General features: G+C 54.5%; 1 protein-coding gene across 2 annotated transcripts; it reads right to left on the bottom strand.

Annotated features, from left to right (window-relative positions):
• Positions 1-915: 915 nt before the first annotated feature.
• NUCB1 (nucleobindin 1) lies at positions 916-18,964 on the bottom strand. 2 transcript variants are annotated; one of them, XM_047834590.1, is made up of 13 exons: positions 18,857-18,964; positions 18,278-18,438; positions 15,843-15,950; positions 13,665-13,797; positions 10,081-10,184; positions 6,590-6,775; positions 6,221-6,311; positions 3,543-3,601; positions 3,188-3,280; positions 3,010-3,102; positions 2,503-2,673; positions 1,946-2,042; positions 916-1,841 (listed from the first exon to the last, which is right to left on the bottom strand). In XM_047834590.1, exons 2-13 carry the CDS (start codon positions 18,425-18,427, stop codon positions 1,729-1,731), a joined length of 1,398 nt encoding a protein of 465 aa, XP_047690546.1. In that variant the 5' UTR covers positions 18,428-18,438; positions 18,857-18,964; the 3' UTR covers positions 916-1,728. The 2 variants fall into 2 exon arrangements, with proteins under 2 accessions (XP_047690546.1, XP_047690547.1); XM_047834591.1 differs by having other exon boundaries at positions 18,308-18,438; positions 18,857-18,963.
• Between the last annotated feature and the right edge of the window lie 32 nt (positions 18,965-18,996).

Raw genomic sequence — 18,996 nt, 5'->3', positions numbered from 1 at the left:
CTACAGCGGAACTAGGACATTGGGAGAACGTGGTTCCCTGCAGGCCCCGGAGCCACCCTACCTTGGGACGTCTTGTGTTGGGAGATAATACTTTCCCTAGGCTCAGTGCAGAGCCCGATGTGGGGCTCGAACTCACAAATGGTGAGATCATGACCTGAGCCAAGACCAAGAGTCAGACGCTTAACGGACTGTGCCATCCAGGCTCCCCTTTTCTAAGCTTTGCGGGCCTTGTGGCTGAGATCCTGCTGAAAGGTGTGTGTGTGTGTATGTGTGTGTGTGTGTGTTCACACTGGACACATCAGGAGGGGACAAAAAGATGCCAGGATGTGGCCGCTCAGATATTATGCTTGAATTGAATTTTAAAGAATGAGGAAGACTTGAGGCACCTGCGTGGCTTAGCGGGTTAAGCATCTGACTCTCGGTTTCCGCTCAGGTCATGATGTCACGGTTTGGGAGTTCGAGCCCCACATCGGGCTCTGCACTGACCGCAGGGAGCCTGCTTGGGATTCTCTGCCTCCTCTCTCTCTGCCCCTCCCTGCCTTGTGCTCTCTGTTTCTCAAAAATAAACGAACTTTAAAAATAAAATAAAACAGGGGTGTCCGGGTGGCTCAGTCGGTTAAGCGTCCGACTTCAGCTCAGGTCATGACCTCACGGTTTGCGAGTTCGAGCCCTGTGTCGGACTCTGTGCCGACAGCTCGGAGCCTGGAGCCCGCTTCGGATTCTGTGTCTCCCTCTTTCTCTGCCCCTCCCCTGCTCGCGCTCTGTCTCTCTCTACCTCTCAATAATAAATAAACGTTTAAAAAAAAGTTAAAAAGTAAAATAAAATGACTTAAAAAAAAACAATGAGGAAGACTTTAGCAGGTGAATTGGGGATGGGCCTTCAGAGGGAACAGTATATGCAAAGACACAGAGGCATACATTGTTCCAGAAAGTGTATTTGGATGGAACCGGAGGATAGAGCAGAACTGGGAGCTGTAGGAGATAAGGCCAGAAAACGGGGGGGAGGGGGCGAGGCCTCCCACATGAGGCCGAGGGGCTGGAACCTGATCCTGGGGCAGAGTTGGCTCCAGGACCCTTCTGGGGCTGTGGGGGGAAGGGGCGAGGAGCCAAGCAGCCAGGGTGGAGGCGGAGGTGGCTGGAAGCCAGGGTTGCTAGTTATCAGAGCTAATCAGCCCTGCTCAGGACTCTGCTGGCCTTCACACCCAGTCCAGGGGAAGACCCCGCCTTTGAGGCATCGGTGGTCCCACAGAAGGGAGGGAAATCTCTCGAGGGACCACCCAAACTGGGCGGCAGGCAGAATTCCAGCAGCTGTGGGGACGCAGGGTGCCAGCCAGAGTGGCCACAACCTGGGCAGCTGAGGCCTTACCATCTAGGGAGGCAGGCACGAAGCAGACCCTTCCCGGGAGGGAGGGGGCTTCTCTAAGTTGGGGTGACCCAGTGAGGGCCCCGGGCAGAGCTGAGAAGGTAGGTCCTTGGAGGGGATGGGCAAGAAGGGGCCGCAGACTGGGAGGCTGTGAAGGAGGAGGTGAAACACGCTGAGAGACGCGGCTCAGGAGGCATCGTGTCACGTGCCACCCTCCCCTCCCCTCCCCCAGTAGGCCACCGGCATATTGCTGGCCCCAGAGGGGGTGGACTGAGACTCCTCATCTCCCTCGCATCAGCTGCCTCAGTAGGAACCCAGAGTGTCTTGGGGGGTGGGGTGGGGGGTGGGGAGGAGTCCCAGGAGGATCACAGGTGCTGGGTATCCAACCGGGGCAGCTCCGGGGGCTGATCGGGAACCTTCTTTTCTGAAGGGTCTACATCCTTCTGGTCACCGGCCGGCGCTGGGACAGGAGCATCATCTGGAAATGGAGGGAGGAAATGGTGGCGGTAGACATCCCAGTGTCTTTCTCCCGGGGACACCGACTGGCTCCCGCCCCGTGCGCCCCGGGGCCCACCAGAGCACCTGTGTCCTGGCTGAACTTGAGCTGTCCCTCAGGGCCAGGGGCTGGGCCGTTCTGGCTTTGCTGCTGCTGTTTCCTTTGTTCCATTTGCAGAACGGCCTGCAAGGGGTGGGGGAGATCGCACAGGCTAGAGGGTAAGGCGGCAGCTTGCTAAGTGGTGAACCAGCCCCTTCTCTATGGGCATCTTTTTTTTTTTTTTCTCTGAGAGTTGAGCTTCATAACAGTTAAAAAGACCCAGTTCTCCCTCCTCTGGCAGGGCTCGGGTCAGACGCTGGGACAGGGAAGCCTTCCCTGAACCCTGGCTGAGTCTAACCTCCTCCTCTGTTCTTGGCCTCTTCCTCCTCCCTTCCTGCTTACAGCCCCACTGCCCTTATCCAGTATGGCAGCCACAGAGCTGTCAGGGATGGGGACGACGTCTGCCCTTACTCAAGATGGCGGTCACCACCTGAGGCTCTACCAGTGATCAACACGGGAGCCACAGGCCTTCCCAGCCTCTGAACACATACGGATAAAGGCCACCAGACTCAGAGGATGGGCCCAGCCTCCCTGGCCCGGTCACCTGCTGCAGCTCTCTCTTCTGGGCCTCCAGGCGGCCCTGGGAGCGCCCTAGAGCCTCTGTCTCCTGGCTGAGGCGCTGAGCCTTGGCATTCAGCTCTGCCTCCCGGGCGGCCAGCTCCTCCTCAAAACGCCTTAGTTCCTCCTCTGTGTAGGCAGGGTGCATCTCCACTGTCTGCCGGAGAGGGGACAGGGGCCATCAGCAGGGCCATGCCGGCCTTGGCCCACTCACGTGCGAGACGGCGCCACTAACAGGAGGTTTGGGCAAGGCTGGGAGGCCTGGGCCACGCGTGGGGATGGAGACTGAGTGCAAGCCGGAGAGGGGGATAAAGACCCAGAGAAGTGGGGGGAACAGAGACCTAGAGGGGGCACTGAGACAACCCAGAGGCAGAAGGAGGCAGAGACCCATGGTAGGCGAGCAGAGGCCCAGACAGTAAGAGGAGTGGCCAGAGAAGGGTCAGGGCCGGGGGCCAGAGGTATTCAGGACCCAGAGAGTTCCTCAGGTCCTCACCTCCCAGCCTTCCCCGGTGTCCCCGAATTCCTTCCTCTGGGTGGATGCGAGGAACTCCTCCAGGGTCACGAGGCGGTCCTGGTTGGTGTCCACCTACGGAACCAGGGTGACAGAGCTGGGCCTCCCTCCGGCCCTGCGCCCTCCCGCCCCATCCATGGCCCCGGCCCCCTCCTCTCACGTTCTTCATCACGTGCTCCCTCATGCGAAGCCGCTCCTCCTCCATTTCCCTCATGTCATCTTCTTCATTCTTTGGGTCATACACCTTCTCCAGCTGCAGGGTCAAGTGACAGGCAGGACATACTGAGGGGTCCAGGACAACCTCTTTCCTTGGCCACTCCACCTCCTCACGCACACAGACAGGCAACTTCAACTTCCAGCAGCCCTCGGGGCACCCGGCCACGCGCGCGGCAGCCTCTTTTTGCCGCGGGGGCTGCTGGGAGTTGTCGCTTCCCCTGAATTCACCTCCAGGGGGACCCGAGGGGACGCAAGGCTGACTGGGCATCTTCTGCACCCATGGCTTCCAAGATGCTCACCTCCTTGGTGAAGAGGGCCTCCAGCTCCTGCTCATCCAGGACACCATCACTGTTGATATCTGAGGGGGAGACAACAAAGGATCTTGGGGGACTGCGCACAGGGTGGGTACAGGTGGGGCTAGAGAAGGAATTTGGGGTTGGTGTGGGCTCCGTGTTCAGAGGTCAGGTGTCCCTGGGTCTCCAACGACACAGTGATGTCCTTCCAGCTTCAGCACCCCATTGGCTCATTGCTTGGTCAGCCAGTTCCCTACCAACCAGGGTCCCAGGAATGGAGTACATGAATGTGGGCTTCACCAGGACTGTTCTCGGGGCAGTTGTCACACAAGACAACTTGATCCCTAACGCCTGGAGATCTGGGCACAGGATCAACCCCCTTGCCCAGGATCCAGGGTGTCAGAGGCCTCTGCCTCCCAGAGAACCAGGCCAGAGGAACCCCTACCTGCCTCTCCGCGTGTACAGCTCCAGGGCTCCCGGCTTCTCAGCCACGTGGGCCGTGTTCACTGTCTCCCCTCCTCTGCTTACTCAGATCAGCACCCACCCTGGTCCTTCAGAGATGGCCAAGAACCCTGACCTTGCAAATCCGGCGCTTAATTTTTTTTTTTAAGATTTTATTTTTAAGCAATCGTTACACCCAACGTGGGGCTCAAGCTTAAACCCTGAGATCAAGAGTTGCACGCTCCACCGACTGAGCCAGCCAGGTGCCTCGCCAATGGTCAATTTTTAACTCACATTTTACTGGACTTTCTGCCCTTGGCCTCTAGAACATCAAACGCTTTTCTCCAGATGCCCCTCGTTCTCCTTCATTGGCTCCGTCCTCCTCCTGAATGCTACATATTGGCGCACCCCAGGGCTCAGTCCTGGGACCTCTTGTCTAACTAAGCTTCAAGTCCAAAAGTAGGCTTCATGCCCAGCACGGAGTCCAATGCAGGGCTTGAACTCACGACCCTGAGATCAAGACCTGAGCTGAGATCAAGAGTCAGAGGCTCAACCGACTGAGCCACCCAAGGCGCCCCTGAATTTAAATTGATTAAGATAAAAATTTCAGTTTATCAGTCCCACTTGTTACACGTCAAGCATTCAGTAGCCACACGTAGCTGGTGGCTGCCATATTGGATGGGACGGGACATTCTCCATCGTTACAAAAATAGTTTGATTGGCCAGCGCTTCTTTAGATGGGTTCCTCCAATCCCTGGGCTTCCAGTGCCATCCACGAGCTGCTTCCACACCTGAATATCTGACTCCCAACTCTCATCTCCACGTGACTGTCCAATCGACATCTCCAATTTGACCTGAACGGACACGGTTCCCAACTTCCCCTGCCAAATATGCTTGCTCTTCCCCATCCATCCTTCCAGTTGCTAGGGCCAAATACCTTGGAGTCACCCTTGACTCTTGCTCATTCATACTCCTCATCCAGTCCATCTGTGAATCCCACCAGCTTGACCTTCCAGATAAATCCAGACTCCAACCATTCTTCCCTACTCCCCATGATGCAGCCACCAGCATCTCCAGCCTTCTCCTGGCTTTGGCCCTGACCCCGCCAGCTGGACTCTGTCAACCCTTAAGGCAGATGGTGTCAGTCCTCTGCTCAACACCCTTTTGCGGTGTCCGATCTCAGAGAGGATAAAATCCAGATTCCTTAACCCAGCTGGAAGGCTTGGAGCAAGCTGGCTGTTACCTTGGAGACCCACGTTCACTCTTCCCTGGGTGTCTGCTGTTCCCGCCACCTAGAACACTCTCCCCGCCAAATGTCTGCAAGGCTCAACCTCGGTTCACTGAAGTCTAAGTTCAAACGTCAACTCTCTGGAGCTGCACCGCCCAATAGAGTAGCCACGGGGACACGTGAAATTTAAATGAATAACAATCACATACAATGAGAAATTCAGTTCCTCGGTCATTGCAACAGCTCAGCAGCCAGATGGGGCACTACACGCTCCAGGCCCTTTAATGGGCAGCTTATGTACAAATTCTAGAGTATCTCACACTCCCTGGTTTCTCAGATTCACTGGAATACGGTGTGATCTATTTGCCTGATCCCCGGCTCTGTGAGAGGGGGGGAACCTTCGTTTTGTTCGCAGTAGTATCCATGGGGTCTCCGTGAAGCTGGGTCTTTAGAGGGAGCTTAGTAAACGTCTGCCGAATGAATCAGCCGTGCCCTGTTAAGCCCTGCTGACCACCTGCAGCCTCTGGGACAGGGTCCTAGGCACATCTGAGGTGGCCTGGCAACCCCAAGCTATGTTTCTAGATGGGAAGAGAATGAAGGGGAAAGTGCCTTTAAACCACCATGGGGAAGGTGCTTCCCAGGTCCCTGGAGGCCTGTTTAATTAGGGAACGGCCCACTGTTGGCAATAGGGTTCCTGGCGGGGACTGGGGCTTCTGGGCTGCTGTGGGAAGGGGGGACCCAGGCCTAGCCAAGCCTGAATTGCTTACTTGGTGGACATCAGCCAGTCCCGAGGACAGAGAAGTCTGGTGTATCCCAGAAAAGAGGCCTAGCTCTTCTATGGAAGATTCTAGCAATGGGGAGGGGTGCAGCCTTCTAGACCAGCAGGAGAGACGGGCTCAGGTCTCTTTGGCCTGCCTAAGCCCCAGTGTCGGAGCTGCCTCCTTAGTATTCAGGCCCCAGAAAGGCCAGAGGCTCAGGGTTCAGCCTGGGTCTTGGGGCTCCCTCCCCACCTTACCATGCAATATGAAGAAGGTCTTGGGGTTAAACCTGTTGGGGTCCAATCCATCCAGCTCCTCCCATACCTCCTTCAACTGGGCTTGGCTGCCCTGTGGAAGGGAGAGCCAGGGGCTCATGAGCAAGAAGTCTGGGTCCCCCCCCCCCCCCATCCCTCAAATGTCATTTTCTTCAAGCAAGAAAGCCAAAAAAAAAAAAAAAACTCCCTAAAACTACAATGCCCAGCAGCCCCTGGAGTGACTGGGCATGTTTAATCGGGCTTTTGGCCTCGGGGCCTGCTGGGAATTGTAGTTCTTTAGCTACTTGTTCATCTTACGGCGCTTGGAGAGTTGAACTCGGCTGTGGGGTGGGCACAAAAGGGGGTCCTTACAGGTACATTGACTTTGGGATGCTCTCGGTGCCGGCGCTGTTGCTCTTCCAGCTTCCTCTCTGCCTCCTTTCGCTGTTCCTCTCCCAGTGACTCCAGATAACGGCGTCTCTCATGTTCCTTGAGCATCTCGTAGCGTTTGAACTCTTCGTGATGGGCTGCATCATACTGGGCAAGGTCTCGGGTAGCCTGGGGAAAGGCAGACGGTCATTCTCATCTCACTGCCGGACACAGGCCCTAAATTTCAACCTCCAAATTCCAAGCCCTCAGCAAGGAATTGAACCTGGGCAAGGGCCGCCCCGACCTCCATCCAGTCCTGAGTTCCATGTCCTGAGCTCAGTTCTTGATCTCTATGACCCACTCTTGCCTCATAACCTAGCCACCTCTATTTGTTCAAAAGAGATTAGGATGGTTACACAAGAATGATTGTTTTTTTAAGTTTATTTAAGTAATCTCTACACCCAGCACAGGGCTCGAACTCACGACCCCAAGATCAAGAGTCACACACTCTTCTGATTGAGACAGCCAAGCACTCCTAGACAATAATAACTTTAACCCACCTCTTTCAAGTCCTCCACAATCTCAAGATCTCGGAGGAACAGGGCACCTGGCTGGCTCCATAGGTGGAGCGCGTGACTCTTGACCTGGGGGTTGTGAGTTCAAGCCCCACATTGGGTATAGAGAGCACTTAAAAATAAAATAAAGAAAGGGGCGCCTGGGTAGCTCAGTCAGTTGAGTGTCTGACTTCGGCTCAGGTCATGATCTCACGGGTCATGGGTTCAAGCCCCGCATCGGGCTCTGTGTTGACAGCTCGGGGCCTGGAGCCTGCTTCGGATTCTGGGTCTCCCTCTCTCTCTCTGCCCTTCCCTCTCAAAAATAAACAGACACTAAAAAAAGAAAAGAAAAGAAAGATCTTGGAGGAATAAGCAATAAGGAACAACATACGAGGCAGACTATGGAGAGCAGCACAGCTAAATGGTAATGAACCCTGGGTCTCCAATTGTTTTGCCCAGGGTTCAAATCCAGGCTCTGGTGTGTGAACAAATTCCACTAGGCTGTGTGATCTTGGGCAAGTTACTTAGCCTCTCTGTGCCTGTCTCCTCCTCTGTAAGATGGAGATAGCGATACCACACTGGGTTGAATAGTATCCCCCCACCCCCCAAATTCATGTCTACCCAGAATGCCGGAATGTGAGCTTATTTGGAAATAGGACTTTGTAGATGTAATTAGTTACAATGAGGTCCTACCAGACGGGTGTTGGCTCTAAATCCAAATGATTGGTGCCTTTATAAGAAGGGCACAGAGAAGATGCAGAGACACAGGGAGAATGCCATGTGACAATGGAGACAGAGGCTGGAATGATTTGTCTACAAGCTGAAGAGTGCTGGTAGCTTCCAACAGCTGGAAGAGGCAAGGAATAGGTTTCCCCCTAGAGCCTTTAAAGAGAATAGCTCCGCCAAAAACAAGGTTTTAGCTCAGGGATACTGATTTTGGACTTCTGACCTCCAGAACTGAGAGAGGATACATCTTTGTCGTTTTTTAATTTTTAAAAAAATTTTAAGTCATCTCTACACCCAACGTAGGACTCGAGAACTCACGACTCCCAGATCAAGAGTCGCATGTTCTAAGGACTGAGCCAGCCAGGTGCCCTACATTTCTGCTGCTTTAAGCCCCTGAGTCTGTGGCAATTTGTTACGACAGCCACAGCAAACTAACACACCCGATAAGGTCCTTCCTGGCTTCTGATCTATACTATAAGATGAAAATTTCAAGTTGTTTTCAGCTACTAAGTTTGCGGTAATTTATTCGTGGGCAGCGCAGGAAACTAACACAGCTGTTATGTGGGGAACAGAGCACTGCAGGGTTCTCAACCGGGGGAGACTGGCCCACAGGACACCACTGTCAAAGGCTGAGGGCATTTTTGGATGCCACAACGGGGGTAGGTCTACAGGTGCCTAGTAGGTAGAGACCAGGGATGCAGCCAAACATCATACAACGGCGGGGGGGGGGGGGGGGGGGGCGCGCCTAGGTGGCTCAGTCAGTTGAGGGTCCAAGTTTGGCTCAGGTCATGATCTCGCAGTTCATGGGTCTGAGCCCTGCATCGGGCTCAGTGCTGACAGCTCGGAGCCTGGAGCCTGCTTCGGATTCTGTGTCTCCCTCTCTCTCTGCCCCTCCCCTGCTTGCACTCTGTCTCTCTCTCTCTCTCTGTCTCAAAAATAAATATAAGCATTAAAAAAATTTTTTGTTAACATCATACAATGCACAAGACTTCTCCCACAACAAAAATTATCCAGCCCCAAATGTCAAGAGTGCTAGGTTGAAAAGTTTGGCTGGTGAACTTGGAAGGCAGAAGCCAAGAGCCCAGTGAGGAACTGGCGATGAGAAGTGATGGGAACTAAAACTAGGAGATGACTGGGGGCCTGGAGAAAATGGACAGTTTCTGGAATGTTCTAGAAATATGTGGCAAAAACATCCCTCAGGGACGGAGCCCAATGCTGCATGGACTCAAACGGCTGCTGCTATTATCTTCATGGCCACTAGATGGAGCTCCAGTAGGCCAGAAAAACAGGGCTCAGGCCAGGAGGAGGGTGGGGGCTTTGCACTGGGGGTGTTGGGGACTTGCAGAAGAAAGGCGAGGAGGGGAGAGGCGGGGGCAGGTCTGGGCATCCCCTTCCACTCCCCAACCCCGTGGCCCTTGGCCTTCCTCATGAGGCTGGGCTCGAGATCCCATTTCTCAGATAAGGTCTCTATTACTTCTGTGCCTGCTGTAGCAAATTATCATAAATTTGGAGCCTTAAAACAATACACATTTAGGGGTACCTGGCTGGCTCCGCCGGTAAAGTGGAGGACTTTTGATTTCAAGGCTGTGAGTTCAAGCCCCACACTGGGTGTGGAGAAGAAAGAAAGAAAGGAAGGAAGGAAGAACAATAGGGGCACCTGGTGACTCAGTCGGGCGACTTCAGCTCGGGTCATGACCCCACAGTTTGTGGGTTCGAGCCCCATGTCAGGCTCTGTGCTGACAGCTCGGAGCCTGGAGCCTGCTTTGGATTGTGTGTCTCCTTCACTCTCTGTCCCTCCCCTGTTCACGTTCTCTCTCTCTTTCAAAAATAAAGAAAGATTAAAAAAAAGAAAAAAGAAAAAAAAAAAAAGGATGTGTAGGGTGTGACGTCTTTGGTGCGGGGGGCCATTGTTCTGCCTCCCACAAGGACACAGAGGAGACAGCCCCACGCCCCCCACCCTCACAAGTCATAGGGGAAGGACGAGCCAAGGAGGGATTTGAATCCGGGTCTGAATGGAGCCAAGCCCACCTGCCTGTATCTGTTTTCCCAGAGAGAATCTGGGGAGGCCTTTTGGGCACCACCCGGCCCTCTGCAGCCACCGGCCTCACAGAACACCAGGCAGGGGTGAGCGGGCTCACGTCCCAGGCTCCCTTCCCTGCTCCCCTTCCACAAAGCCTCTTTCAGTCCTCTGCCTGTCGGCCCCTTCACGGCTACCGTCTGGATCAGCAGCTCTAGGTCCCGAGCCTCGAATGTGTGCTGATTCTGAGGGTCCAGGTGTTCAAACTGCTTCAGGAGGCTCAAGTGATCCAACTGTACATCTGGATGAGGGAGAGGTATTAAAAAAACAAAACAACAACAAAAACTCAAAAAGAACACCTCATGGAACGTTCTTGCTTTTAAAATCCCTATCCTGGGCTAGATGTGCTCTAAAGGAAGTCAGCTTAAAATAACAATAACCATAATAATAACGAACATGTATTGAGGCGCCTGGGTGGCTCAGTCGGTTGGGCGTCCTGACCCTTGATTTCGGCTCAGGTCACGATCTCACGGTTCGCGAGTTCAAGCCCTGCATCAGGCTCTGCGCTGTGCTCTGCCTGCTTGAGATTCTCTCTCTCCCTCGCTCTCTGCCCCTCCCATGCTTTCTCTCTTTCTCTCTCTCAAAAATAAACATAAAAAAAAAAAAAAAAAAAAGAGAGCCCGGAGAAACAATGTTCCGGCACAGGGAAATGCATGGAGCCAAGGTCCAGAGGTGCCCGGGGTGTGTTGTTAAAACTAAAAAACACTGACATGAGAGGATGGGGGAGAGGGCGCCTGTGAAGGGAGGGGCAGAGGAGCAGGGATGGCTGTGGGCTTGGTCCTACAAGCACTGGGGAGCCATGGTGGGTTCTAAGCAGAGGAAGGACAGGACTTGGGTTAGGTGCCGTGGTGGGCTGGGTAACGGCCCCCACGATGCCCACGCCCTAATCCCAGAACCTGTGAGCACGTCACACGGCAAAAGGGACTTTGCAGCCGGGATTAAATCAAGGATCTTGGGACGGGGAGACCACCCCTAACTACCCAGGGGACCCTATGGCATCATAAGGGTCCCTATACGTGGGAGGCAGAGGCAGACCCGACCACAGGAGAAGACCGCAAGACTGAACACAAATGCGACACGCCTGGCTGGCTCTGAAGATAGAAGAGGAGGCCACCCGCCAAGGAAGGCCGCGGGAGCAGCTGGACAAAGCAAGGCAGCAGGCTCTCCCCTAGAGCCTCTGGAAGCAGCGCAGCCCTGCAGACGCCTCGATTTTTGCCCCGTGACACTGATTTTAGTCTGATCTCCAAACCCGTGTGTGTCGTTTGAAGCCACTGGTTGTGCTAATCTGCTACGGTGGCCACGGGAGACCAACACGGGTGTTAGCAGCACCCCACTGGCTGCCGTGCAGGAAACAGAAAAGCCAGCGCGGCGGCAGGGGGGCCGGGGAGGAGGCGACCACGGGGCTCCAAGCAGGGCCCGAGGGGCGGCAACGGACGTGAGAAGCGGTCAGATTCTGGAGATGCCTCGAGCTGGTGAAGGGTTAGGGTTAGTAGTGCGAGGGACACAACAAGCCGCCAATTCACAGGCGGGATTTTTTCCCATTTGTGACGAGGGGACGTCTGGTTTCCTGGAGAGCAAATCGGACTCTGAAACTATACTAATTAAAACAGCACGACAGGGGCGCCTGGGTGGCTCAGTCGTTAAACATCTGACTTCGACTCAGGCCATGATCGCACGGTTCATGAGTTTCAGCCCTGCGTTGGGCTCTGTGCCGACAGGGCCTGCTTGAGATTCTCTCTCTTTCCCTCCCTCTCCCTCTCTCTCTCTGCCTCTGAAAATAAAGAAATTAACTACATTAAGTAGCAAATAAAATACACAAATAAAACCGAAGGACGGAGAAGGCGTGGGTGCCTAGTGTGGAGGAGGCTGTCGGGTCACCTTCGAGATCTGGGACCCGCCTGGTACCCAGCACACGGTAGGACTCAAGGCATGTTTGGAGGATGGATAAATGGAGGCAGACAGAAATGAAAACAAAGTTCAGTTGTCCCGTTGACCCTCAACGCCATCCGCGCCATCCGCCAATGCCCGCCATCCCCATCCCGTAACATGGGAGCCTCGGGGGTGTCAGGAAACGAAAGGAGGGGCGTGGGTGAACCTCCGTAAAAGGGCCACGTTCTTACACTTAGCGACAGGCGGGAAGCTGTCCGAGCGGCACCAGAACACCACAAAGCTATGGGAAGTATAACACCACGGCCCGTCATGGCCAAAGCGGGCAACCACCGAGGAGCCCATCAACTGATGAATGGAGAAACCCCGGTGTGGTCTATGCACACCGTGGAATATTACTTGGCCCTAAAAAGGAACAAAGGGCCGATACATGCTACGTTTCGGCTGAACCTTGAAAACATTATGCTAAGTGAAAGAAGCCGGGCGCAAAAGGTCACAGATGGCATGTTTCCATTTATATGAAATGTCCAGGAATAGGCGAATCCAGAGAGACAGGAAGTAGGTTACTGGTTGCAGGGGCTGGGTGGGGGGGTGATAGCTGAGGAGTTCGGGGTTTCTTCTTGGGGGCGATTACAACGTCCCAAAATTGACTTGGGTGATGGTTGTATATACCTGTGAATATACTAAAAGCCAATGAATTGTACCTATTAACTGGGTAAACTATACGACATCTGAGTTATATTTCAATAAAGCTATTAAAAGAAATAGTGTGTGGGGGGGTGCCTGGGTGGCTGTTGGTTAAGCATCTGATTTTGGCTCAGGTCACGATCTCAGGGTTTGTGAGTTCGAGCCCCACATCAGGTTCTGCGCTGACAGCTTAGAGCCTGGAGCCTGCTTCAGATTCTGTGTGTCCCTCTCTCTCTCTGCTCCACCCCTGCCTGTGCACTCTCTCTCTCTCTCTCAAAAATAAATAAATAAACATTTAAAAAAAAAAAAAAAGAAATTGGGTGGGATCTGGGAATCTAAAACTGCCTCTCTCCTCCAGGTACGTTTTTTTTTTCTTTCTTTTTTCCAACCAAATCATTAGACTATAAAATATAGTCTCAGATACAAATGCCTACAAATTAGAATCACGCCAGCTGGGGAGATAGAGAATAACAGAGCAAGGAAAAATACAGTGTACCCTTTGAAACTTCCCGACTTTGATCACTGCATTGTGGGTATGCAGGACCATGTGGCCGTTCAGAGGAAAATCACACTGAAAAAGGGGGGACAAAGAGATACAGTCTGCAAGGAACTAGCGAATGTCGCTGAAAGGCAAATAGAACAAAAGCTAATAACTGGAGAATCCAGGTCAAGGGTATTCAGGGACTTTGCGCACTATGCTTGCAACTTTTTTTCTGGAAGTTTGAAGTTACATCAAAATTTTGAATGACCGTGGTTTTTTAAAATAAAAATTAAAAAAAAAACCCAAAAGACTGAAAACAAAAAACCAAAAAACCCGGGTGGCTCAGTCTGTTGAATGTCCGACTTCTCCTCAGGTCATGATCGCGCATGCATGGGTTCGAGCCCCGCATAGACAGCTCAGAGCCAGGAGCCTGCTTCGGATTCTGTGTCTCCCTCTCTCTCTGCCACTTCCCTGCTCATGCACTGTCTCTCTCTGTCTCTCCAAAAACAAAACATTAAAAAAAAAAAAAATTAAAAAAACAAAAAACTAAATAAACCCACCAAGCAGTTATGTTAGCGGTAGAATGTTCTAGAAAGAATACTCGATCCCTCTTCTATGTGTATTATGGAGCAGGGAGGCCATCCCACCCTACCTGCCCCTGCTTACTGGGCTCCTGCTCGGCGTCCATCTTGGCCTTGAGGAGCATCCGCAGCCGGGACACCTCTTGCCGCTTCAGCTCGTCCAGCTTGGTGCGGACGTGATGGCTGACAAAGTCCAGCTCCCGGCTCAGCTTTCCACTCTGCCCGAATAGGGACAAGACACTGGTCAGGCTGGGAGCCTGGGAGGGGGCACACTGTGCGGCCTCATCCTTTCTCTGCCCTCTCTGGAACCTTCTACCAGCTTTTGGATGCCTGGAAAGCTTCTAGACCCATACCTGCCCCCAGAGCCTCCGACATAAAATCCCAACCCCTCAGCCTGGCATTTGAGGCCATGCCCACCTCTGTAGCCCCATCTGCCGTCATCCATCAAATCGCACTTGCTTCCGGCAACACTAACGGGGCATCGGCGCCTACACTCAAGGCTCCTTCCCACCTCTTGGCCTTTGCACACGCTGGTTGGTCCCTCTGCCTAGGATTCTCTTCTGCCACCACTTTTCAAGTCTAAGCAGATCCTCACTGCTCTTCACAATTCAAAGGGCGGGGGGCGCCTGGGTGGCTCAGTCGGTGAAGCATCCGACTTCAGCTCAGGTTATGAACTCATGACTCGTGAGTTCGAGGCCCCCGTCGGGCTCCGTGCTGACAGCTCAGGGCCTGGAGCCTGCTTCGGATTCTATGCCGTCTCTCTCTGCCCCTCCCCCACGCACGCTGTCTCTGTCTCTCTCAAATAAATAAATAAACTTAAAAACAAACAAACAAAAACCCTCAAAGCAGATGGCACCTCCCTTGGAAAGAACCCCCCCCACTAACTCCCTGCCCCCCTCCAAACACACCCCTGAATAGGGTGCCTTCCCTGAGCCCCCTCGACTGTCGCTGCAGATTATGTCTGTTTCCCAGAGTCCACCCCACCCCTCTCCGCTCAAGGCCCCCAAGCCTCCCCAGTGCCCACAGGACAGAATCCCTGTCTCAATAAAATCTCAATTTATTGAGAGAGACAGAGTGCAACTGGGGGAGAGGGGCAGAGAGGGAGGGAGACCCAGAATCCCACGCAGGCTCCGAGCTGTCAGCACAGAGCTCGACGTGGGGCTCGGACCCATAAATCCTGAGATCGTGACTTGAGCTGACGTCGGACGCTTCACCGACGGAGCCACCCGGGCGTCCCCGACTACTTCATTTGTACACACAGTTCCCACTGTCTGAAATGCCACCGCCCCATCCCCCCACCGCAACTCTACACCACAGACCTTCCCACTGAGACTTTATACCTCACTTGGGGGCATCCATTTTCTAGAAACCATCTCTCTCTTGTCAGACTGGCCTTGGCCCTCCCTGAGGCCTCCCCAGCACCCTCTACCATCTGTCATTGCTCAGCCCGCTTTCTCAGTCACTCGAGACTCACGCGGTCTCTCCAGCCCGCCTGGGGCGTGGCCCTCGAGAGGCAGCAGTGACAGTCATATTAACCTCAGCCAGTGAAGCATCTACTATGGGTCAAGCCCTGTGCTGGACTCCCTGAGTCTGTCCCCTAATCCTGCCTACAACCTCATTTTACAGCTGGGTAAACTGAGGCCCGGGCGGAGACGCCACTTGTCCCAGGGCCCTCAAACAGCGACTGGTACCAGATCATGTCTCCCCACATCCTTTTCCTGCTCTGGACCTCAACACTGGAGCGGAGAGGCGCCTGGGTGGCTCAGTCGGTCACGCGTCCGACTCTTGGCGTCGGCTCAGCTCATGATCTCGCGGTTTCATGAATTCGCGCCCCCCGCTCCTCGGGAGGCCTTCCGTGAGCTAGAGGTGGCGCTAGCTAGTGCCCCCAACATGTCCAGGGTTTGAATTCTTCCCGAGCAGAACGCACGACACTGAACATTCCGGGGAACCAGCACTCACACGGCAGGTCCGAGGACCGCTACCCCGCATGCCTCAGCCCTTTGTGCGTCTTACCCTTGGGTGATCCTAACCCGAGCCCTGTCATGCAGGTGCTAGTTATAACCCTCGGTTTTACAGATGGGGAAACCGAGGCACCGCGAGGGGCGGTCACACAGCGTGTAACGGAGCCTGCGCCCGCTGCATCTATGCTTAACCACATGTTCTGTGGCCCCTTGAGAGAATCCAGTCCGTTCCTGGACTCTGTCCTCCGAGCGTGCACCCTTCCTCCTCTTCCCCGCCCAACCTGGCTCGCGCCCAGCCGCACCTTGATATCCTCGGCGTTGGCAGCCTGCAGCTTCTCGCGGAAATGCCCATCTGTCTCCAGCACATTGATGACTTCCTGGAGATACCGATGGTAGTAGAGGCCTGTGTCCTAAGGCAACAAGGACGAACATAGCAGCCCAGCCTTCACCCTTCTCCGGCTCCTCCCTGCAGGTAGGACCCAGGCCCCGCTCCCCTGGGCACCTGCTGAAGGACCCAGAGACACCCTGCTTGGAGCAAGGGGCAGGCCTGCGCCGTGGCACAGAGGCTCTGGGGCCAGCCGACCCCAGTTCCGATCCCCATCTGCTCTGTAACCCCAGGCAAACGGCCCGATCTTCGGGGCCACGGCTCTCCTCTCTTCCCACGCCTGCAGTGGAGACGAAGTGAAAATCACGTGGGTAGATACCCAGCCCCAACACCGAGCACGGAGTGGGTGCTTAGAGTGGACACACCAGTATTTGTTCGCAAGTGAAATATACCCTCATTCATCATTCATCAAGCGCTCACCGAGCCCCTACCGTGTGCCAGGCACTGGTACAGGGGATATAACTGAACAACTGAACAAGACAGACAAAAACCGCTAGGCTCCTGGACCCAGACCTGCCCCGTGTAGATGGCCAGCACGCTCTTCTCCCTGGGCCTCACTCTTCCGTTTTAAAATAGGCAATAAGGGGCACCTGGGTGGCTCAGTCGGTTAAGCTTCTGTCTTTGGCTCAGGTCATGATCTCGTGGTTTGTGAATCTGAGCCTGGCATGGGGCTCTCTGATGTGAGCACAGAGCCTGCTTCAGATCCTCTGTCCCCCCCTCTCTCTGCCTCTCTCCCGCTTGCGTGCTCTCGCTCTCTCAAAAATAAATAAACATTAAAAAAAATTAGGCGGGGTGACTGGGTGGCTCAGTTGGTTAAGCATCCGGTTTTTGATTTCGGCTCAGGTCATGATCCCACAGTTTGTGGGATTGATCCCAGGTTGGGCTCTGTGCTAACACCACGGAGCCTGCTTGGGATTCTCTCTCTCTGCCCCTCCTTCCCCCATCTCAAAATAAATGAATAAACATTTTTTAAAAATAGGCAATAAATTGGGGCATCTGAGTGACTCAGTCGGTTGAGCCCCCTGACACTTGATTTCGGCTCAGGTCATGATCTCACCGTTTGCGAGATCAAGCCCCACACCAGGCTCTCTGCTGTCAGCGCAGAGCCCATTTCAGATCCTCTCCCCCCCACCACCACTCCCCTACTCACACGTACGCTCTCTCTCTCTCTTAAAAATACATAAACATTGGGGTGCCTGGGTGGCTCAGTCGGTTAAGCCTCTGACTTCGGCTCAGGTCATGGTGTTGCTATTCACGGGTTTGAGCCCCACATCTGGCTCTGTGCTGATAGCTCAGAGCCTGGAGCCTGCTTGGGATTCTGTCTCCCTCTCTCTCTGCCCCTCCCCTACTCGCGCTCTGTCTCTCTCTCAAAAATAAATAAACATTAAGAATAATAAATAAAATGAACCGAGGTTCTGAATAATCTACCCCCAGGCTCGCTCTGCTCGGGTCACACTGGCCACCTCCATGCCCCTCTACTTGCTCTGCTCTCCCTACCACACAGCCTTTGCTCAGGCTGTTCCCTCTGCCTGGAATGTTGTTCCCTGCACTTCAGATTTCAGCTCGTGACCCTTCCTCCTTGACTATCACACTGATGTCCATTCTCGGGGAGGCCCAATGTCTTCCTGGTCTGTGATGGCCCAGGGCTTGTGTTAGCACTGTATCTGGCCCACAGGAGGTGCTCAAGAAACGTGTGCAATGAATGAAGAGAAAGGGAAGTCAAAGGTGCCCTTCTGGGCCTGCAAAGATTTCACCAAGCAGAGGCCTAACTCACAAGGTCTGGACTGCCACACAGGAGCACGGGATGATATGTTCCAGAGACAGTAACGTGCTCTTTACTGATAGGTGCTATGTGCGGATTCAGGCACAAATCAGGGCACTGGCCTTGAGGATCTTTAAAGTTCCAAATTCCCTAAGAGAGAAGGTTTCCTAGCATTTGATAAGCACATGTTGGAATTAACACATGGGCGGTTTACGCGTCCCTTCCCAGGAGCTCCATGAACTGAGAACACCTCAGTTGGCTAACATCACCTGCCCCAGGTGCTACTGGGAAATGTAGTTCTTTTTTTCCCTCCATTCCTGCTTGAGAGCAGGGGGGCTTCAAACAACAGAGGTTTAGGTAGGGGGTAATGCAGATTTGCCACTTAAAATCGGACCTGATTTCCCACACCTCAGGGCCAGGGACTTAGAAATATGCAGTCTCCCCCCCCCCCCCCCCCGCAAGTTTTTCACCACGTCAAAGCCCAGGCGACTGCAAAGAATGTCAGGCAAACTTCAAGCTGCGTCCCTGGGGGAAGTATCCACCCAGGGGCGACGGGGATCCGCGGGAATTGTAGTACCGCTTGCAAACACCTGGCTGGAGAGGAGGGCAGGGCCACTCACGGGGCTCTCGGTCGCAGGGGTCTCCTGCTGGGGCGTCCCCCGCTCCAGGGGCACCGCCAGAACAGCGCGCAGCAGCAGCAGCGGTAGCAGAAGGACTGCGCGGGGCCCGGAGGAAGGCATGACGACGTGGCCTGTGGGGGGCAGAGGGGTGGATGTCTGTCCCAAGTCGCCTACTCCCCTGGACCCAGGAGTCTGGGCCCCCAGCATCCCCCCCCCCGCCATCTAAGAGTCAAGACTCAAAGCGTCTCGTTTCCCGAGACACAGGATTCCGAACCTCCAGTTCCTCCTTCCTTAGACCCAGGAGGCCTGGCTCCCAGCACCCAGCCTCTTCGCTCAGACTCAGGAATCCGGCATCTCAGTCCCCTTCGCCAGAACCGAAGGTTCAGAACCACCCCCCGCCCCCCCCCGCCCCCCCGAAGCCTCCTCTTCTGCCAGGATCTACAAATACTGGTGCCCAGTCCATCCTCCCCGAAACCCAGTTTTCCAGCCCTCTGGGCCCCTTCCTACCGCTCCTCCCAGGACCCCATCTGGGACGCCCCAGCCCCTCACCTTTCCCTCACCGCAGAGGGCGTTTTCCCGGGCTCGGACCTCCGGTGCGTTCGGGTGATTTCCCCCCTAGACCACGCCCACTTTCCCGCAGAGGACCCGCCCTCGGCGTCCTGATTGGTCCGCGCTGGCTTCAGTCCCCT

This window comes from Prionailurus viverrinus, chromosome E2 (genome assembly GCF_022837055.1).
Source record: "Prionailurus viverrinus isolate Anna chromosome E2, UM_Priviv_1.0, whole genome shotgun sequence".
Lineage (NCBI taxonomy): Eukaryota > Metazoa > Chordata > Mammalia > Carnivora > Felidae > Prionailurus > Prionailurus viverrinus.
Note: the sequence above shows the minus strand (reverse complement) of the source record. Positions and strands in the feature narration are given on the sequence as shown.

What these genes read in the sequence shown, in the direction of transcription:
- NUCB1 (XM_047834590.1), bottom strand. Translation starts at nt 18,427, where the DNA reads ATGCCTTCCTCCGGGCCCCGCGCAGTCCTTCTGCTACCGCTGCTGCTG. An exon ending in ACACCGGGGAAGGCTGGGAG is followed by an intron (nt 2,674 to 3,009) that starts GTGAGGACCTGA and finishes CCTCTCCGGCAG; the next exon opens with ACAGTGGAGATGCACCCTGC. An exon ending in AGAAGAGAGAGCTGCAGCAG is followed by an intron (nt 2,043 to 2,502) that starts GTGACCGGGCCA and finishes CACCCCTTGCAG; the next exon opens with GCCGTTCTGCAAATGGAACA.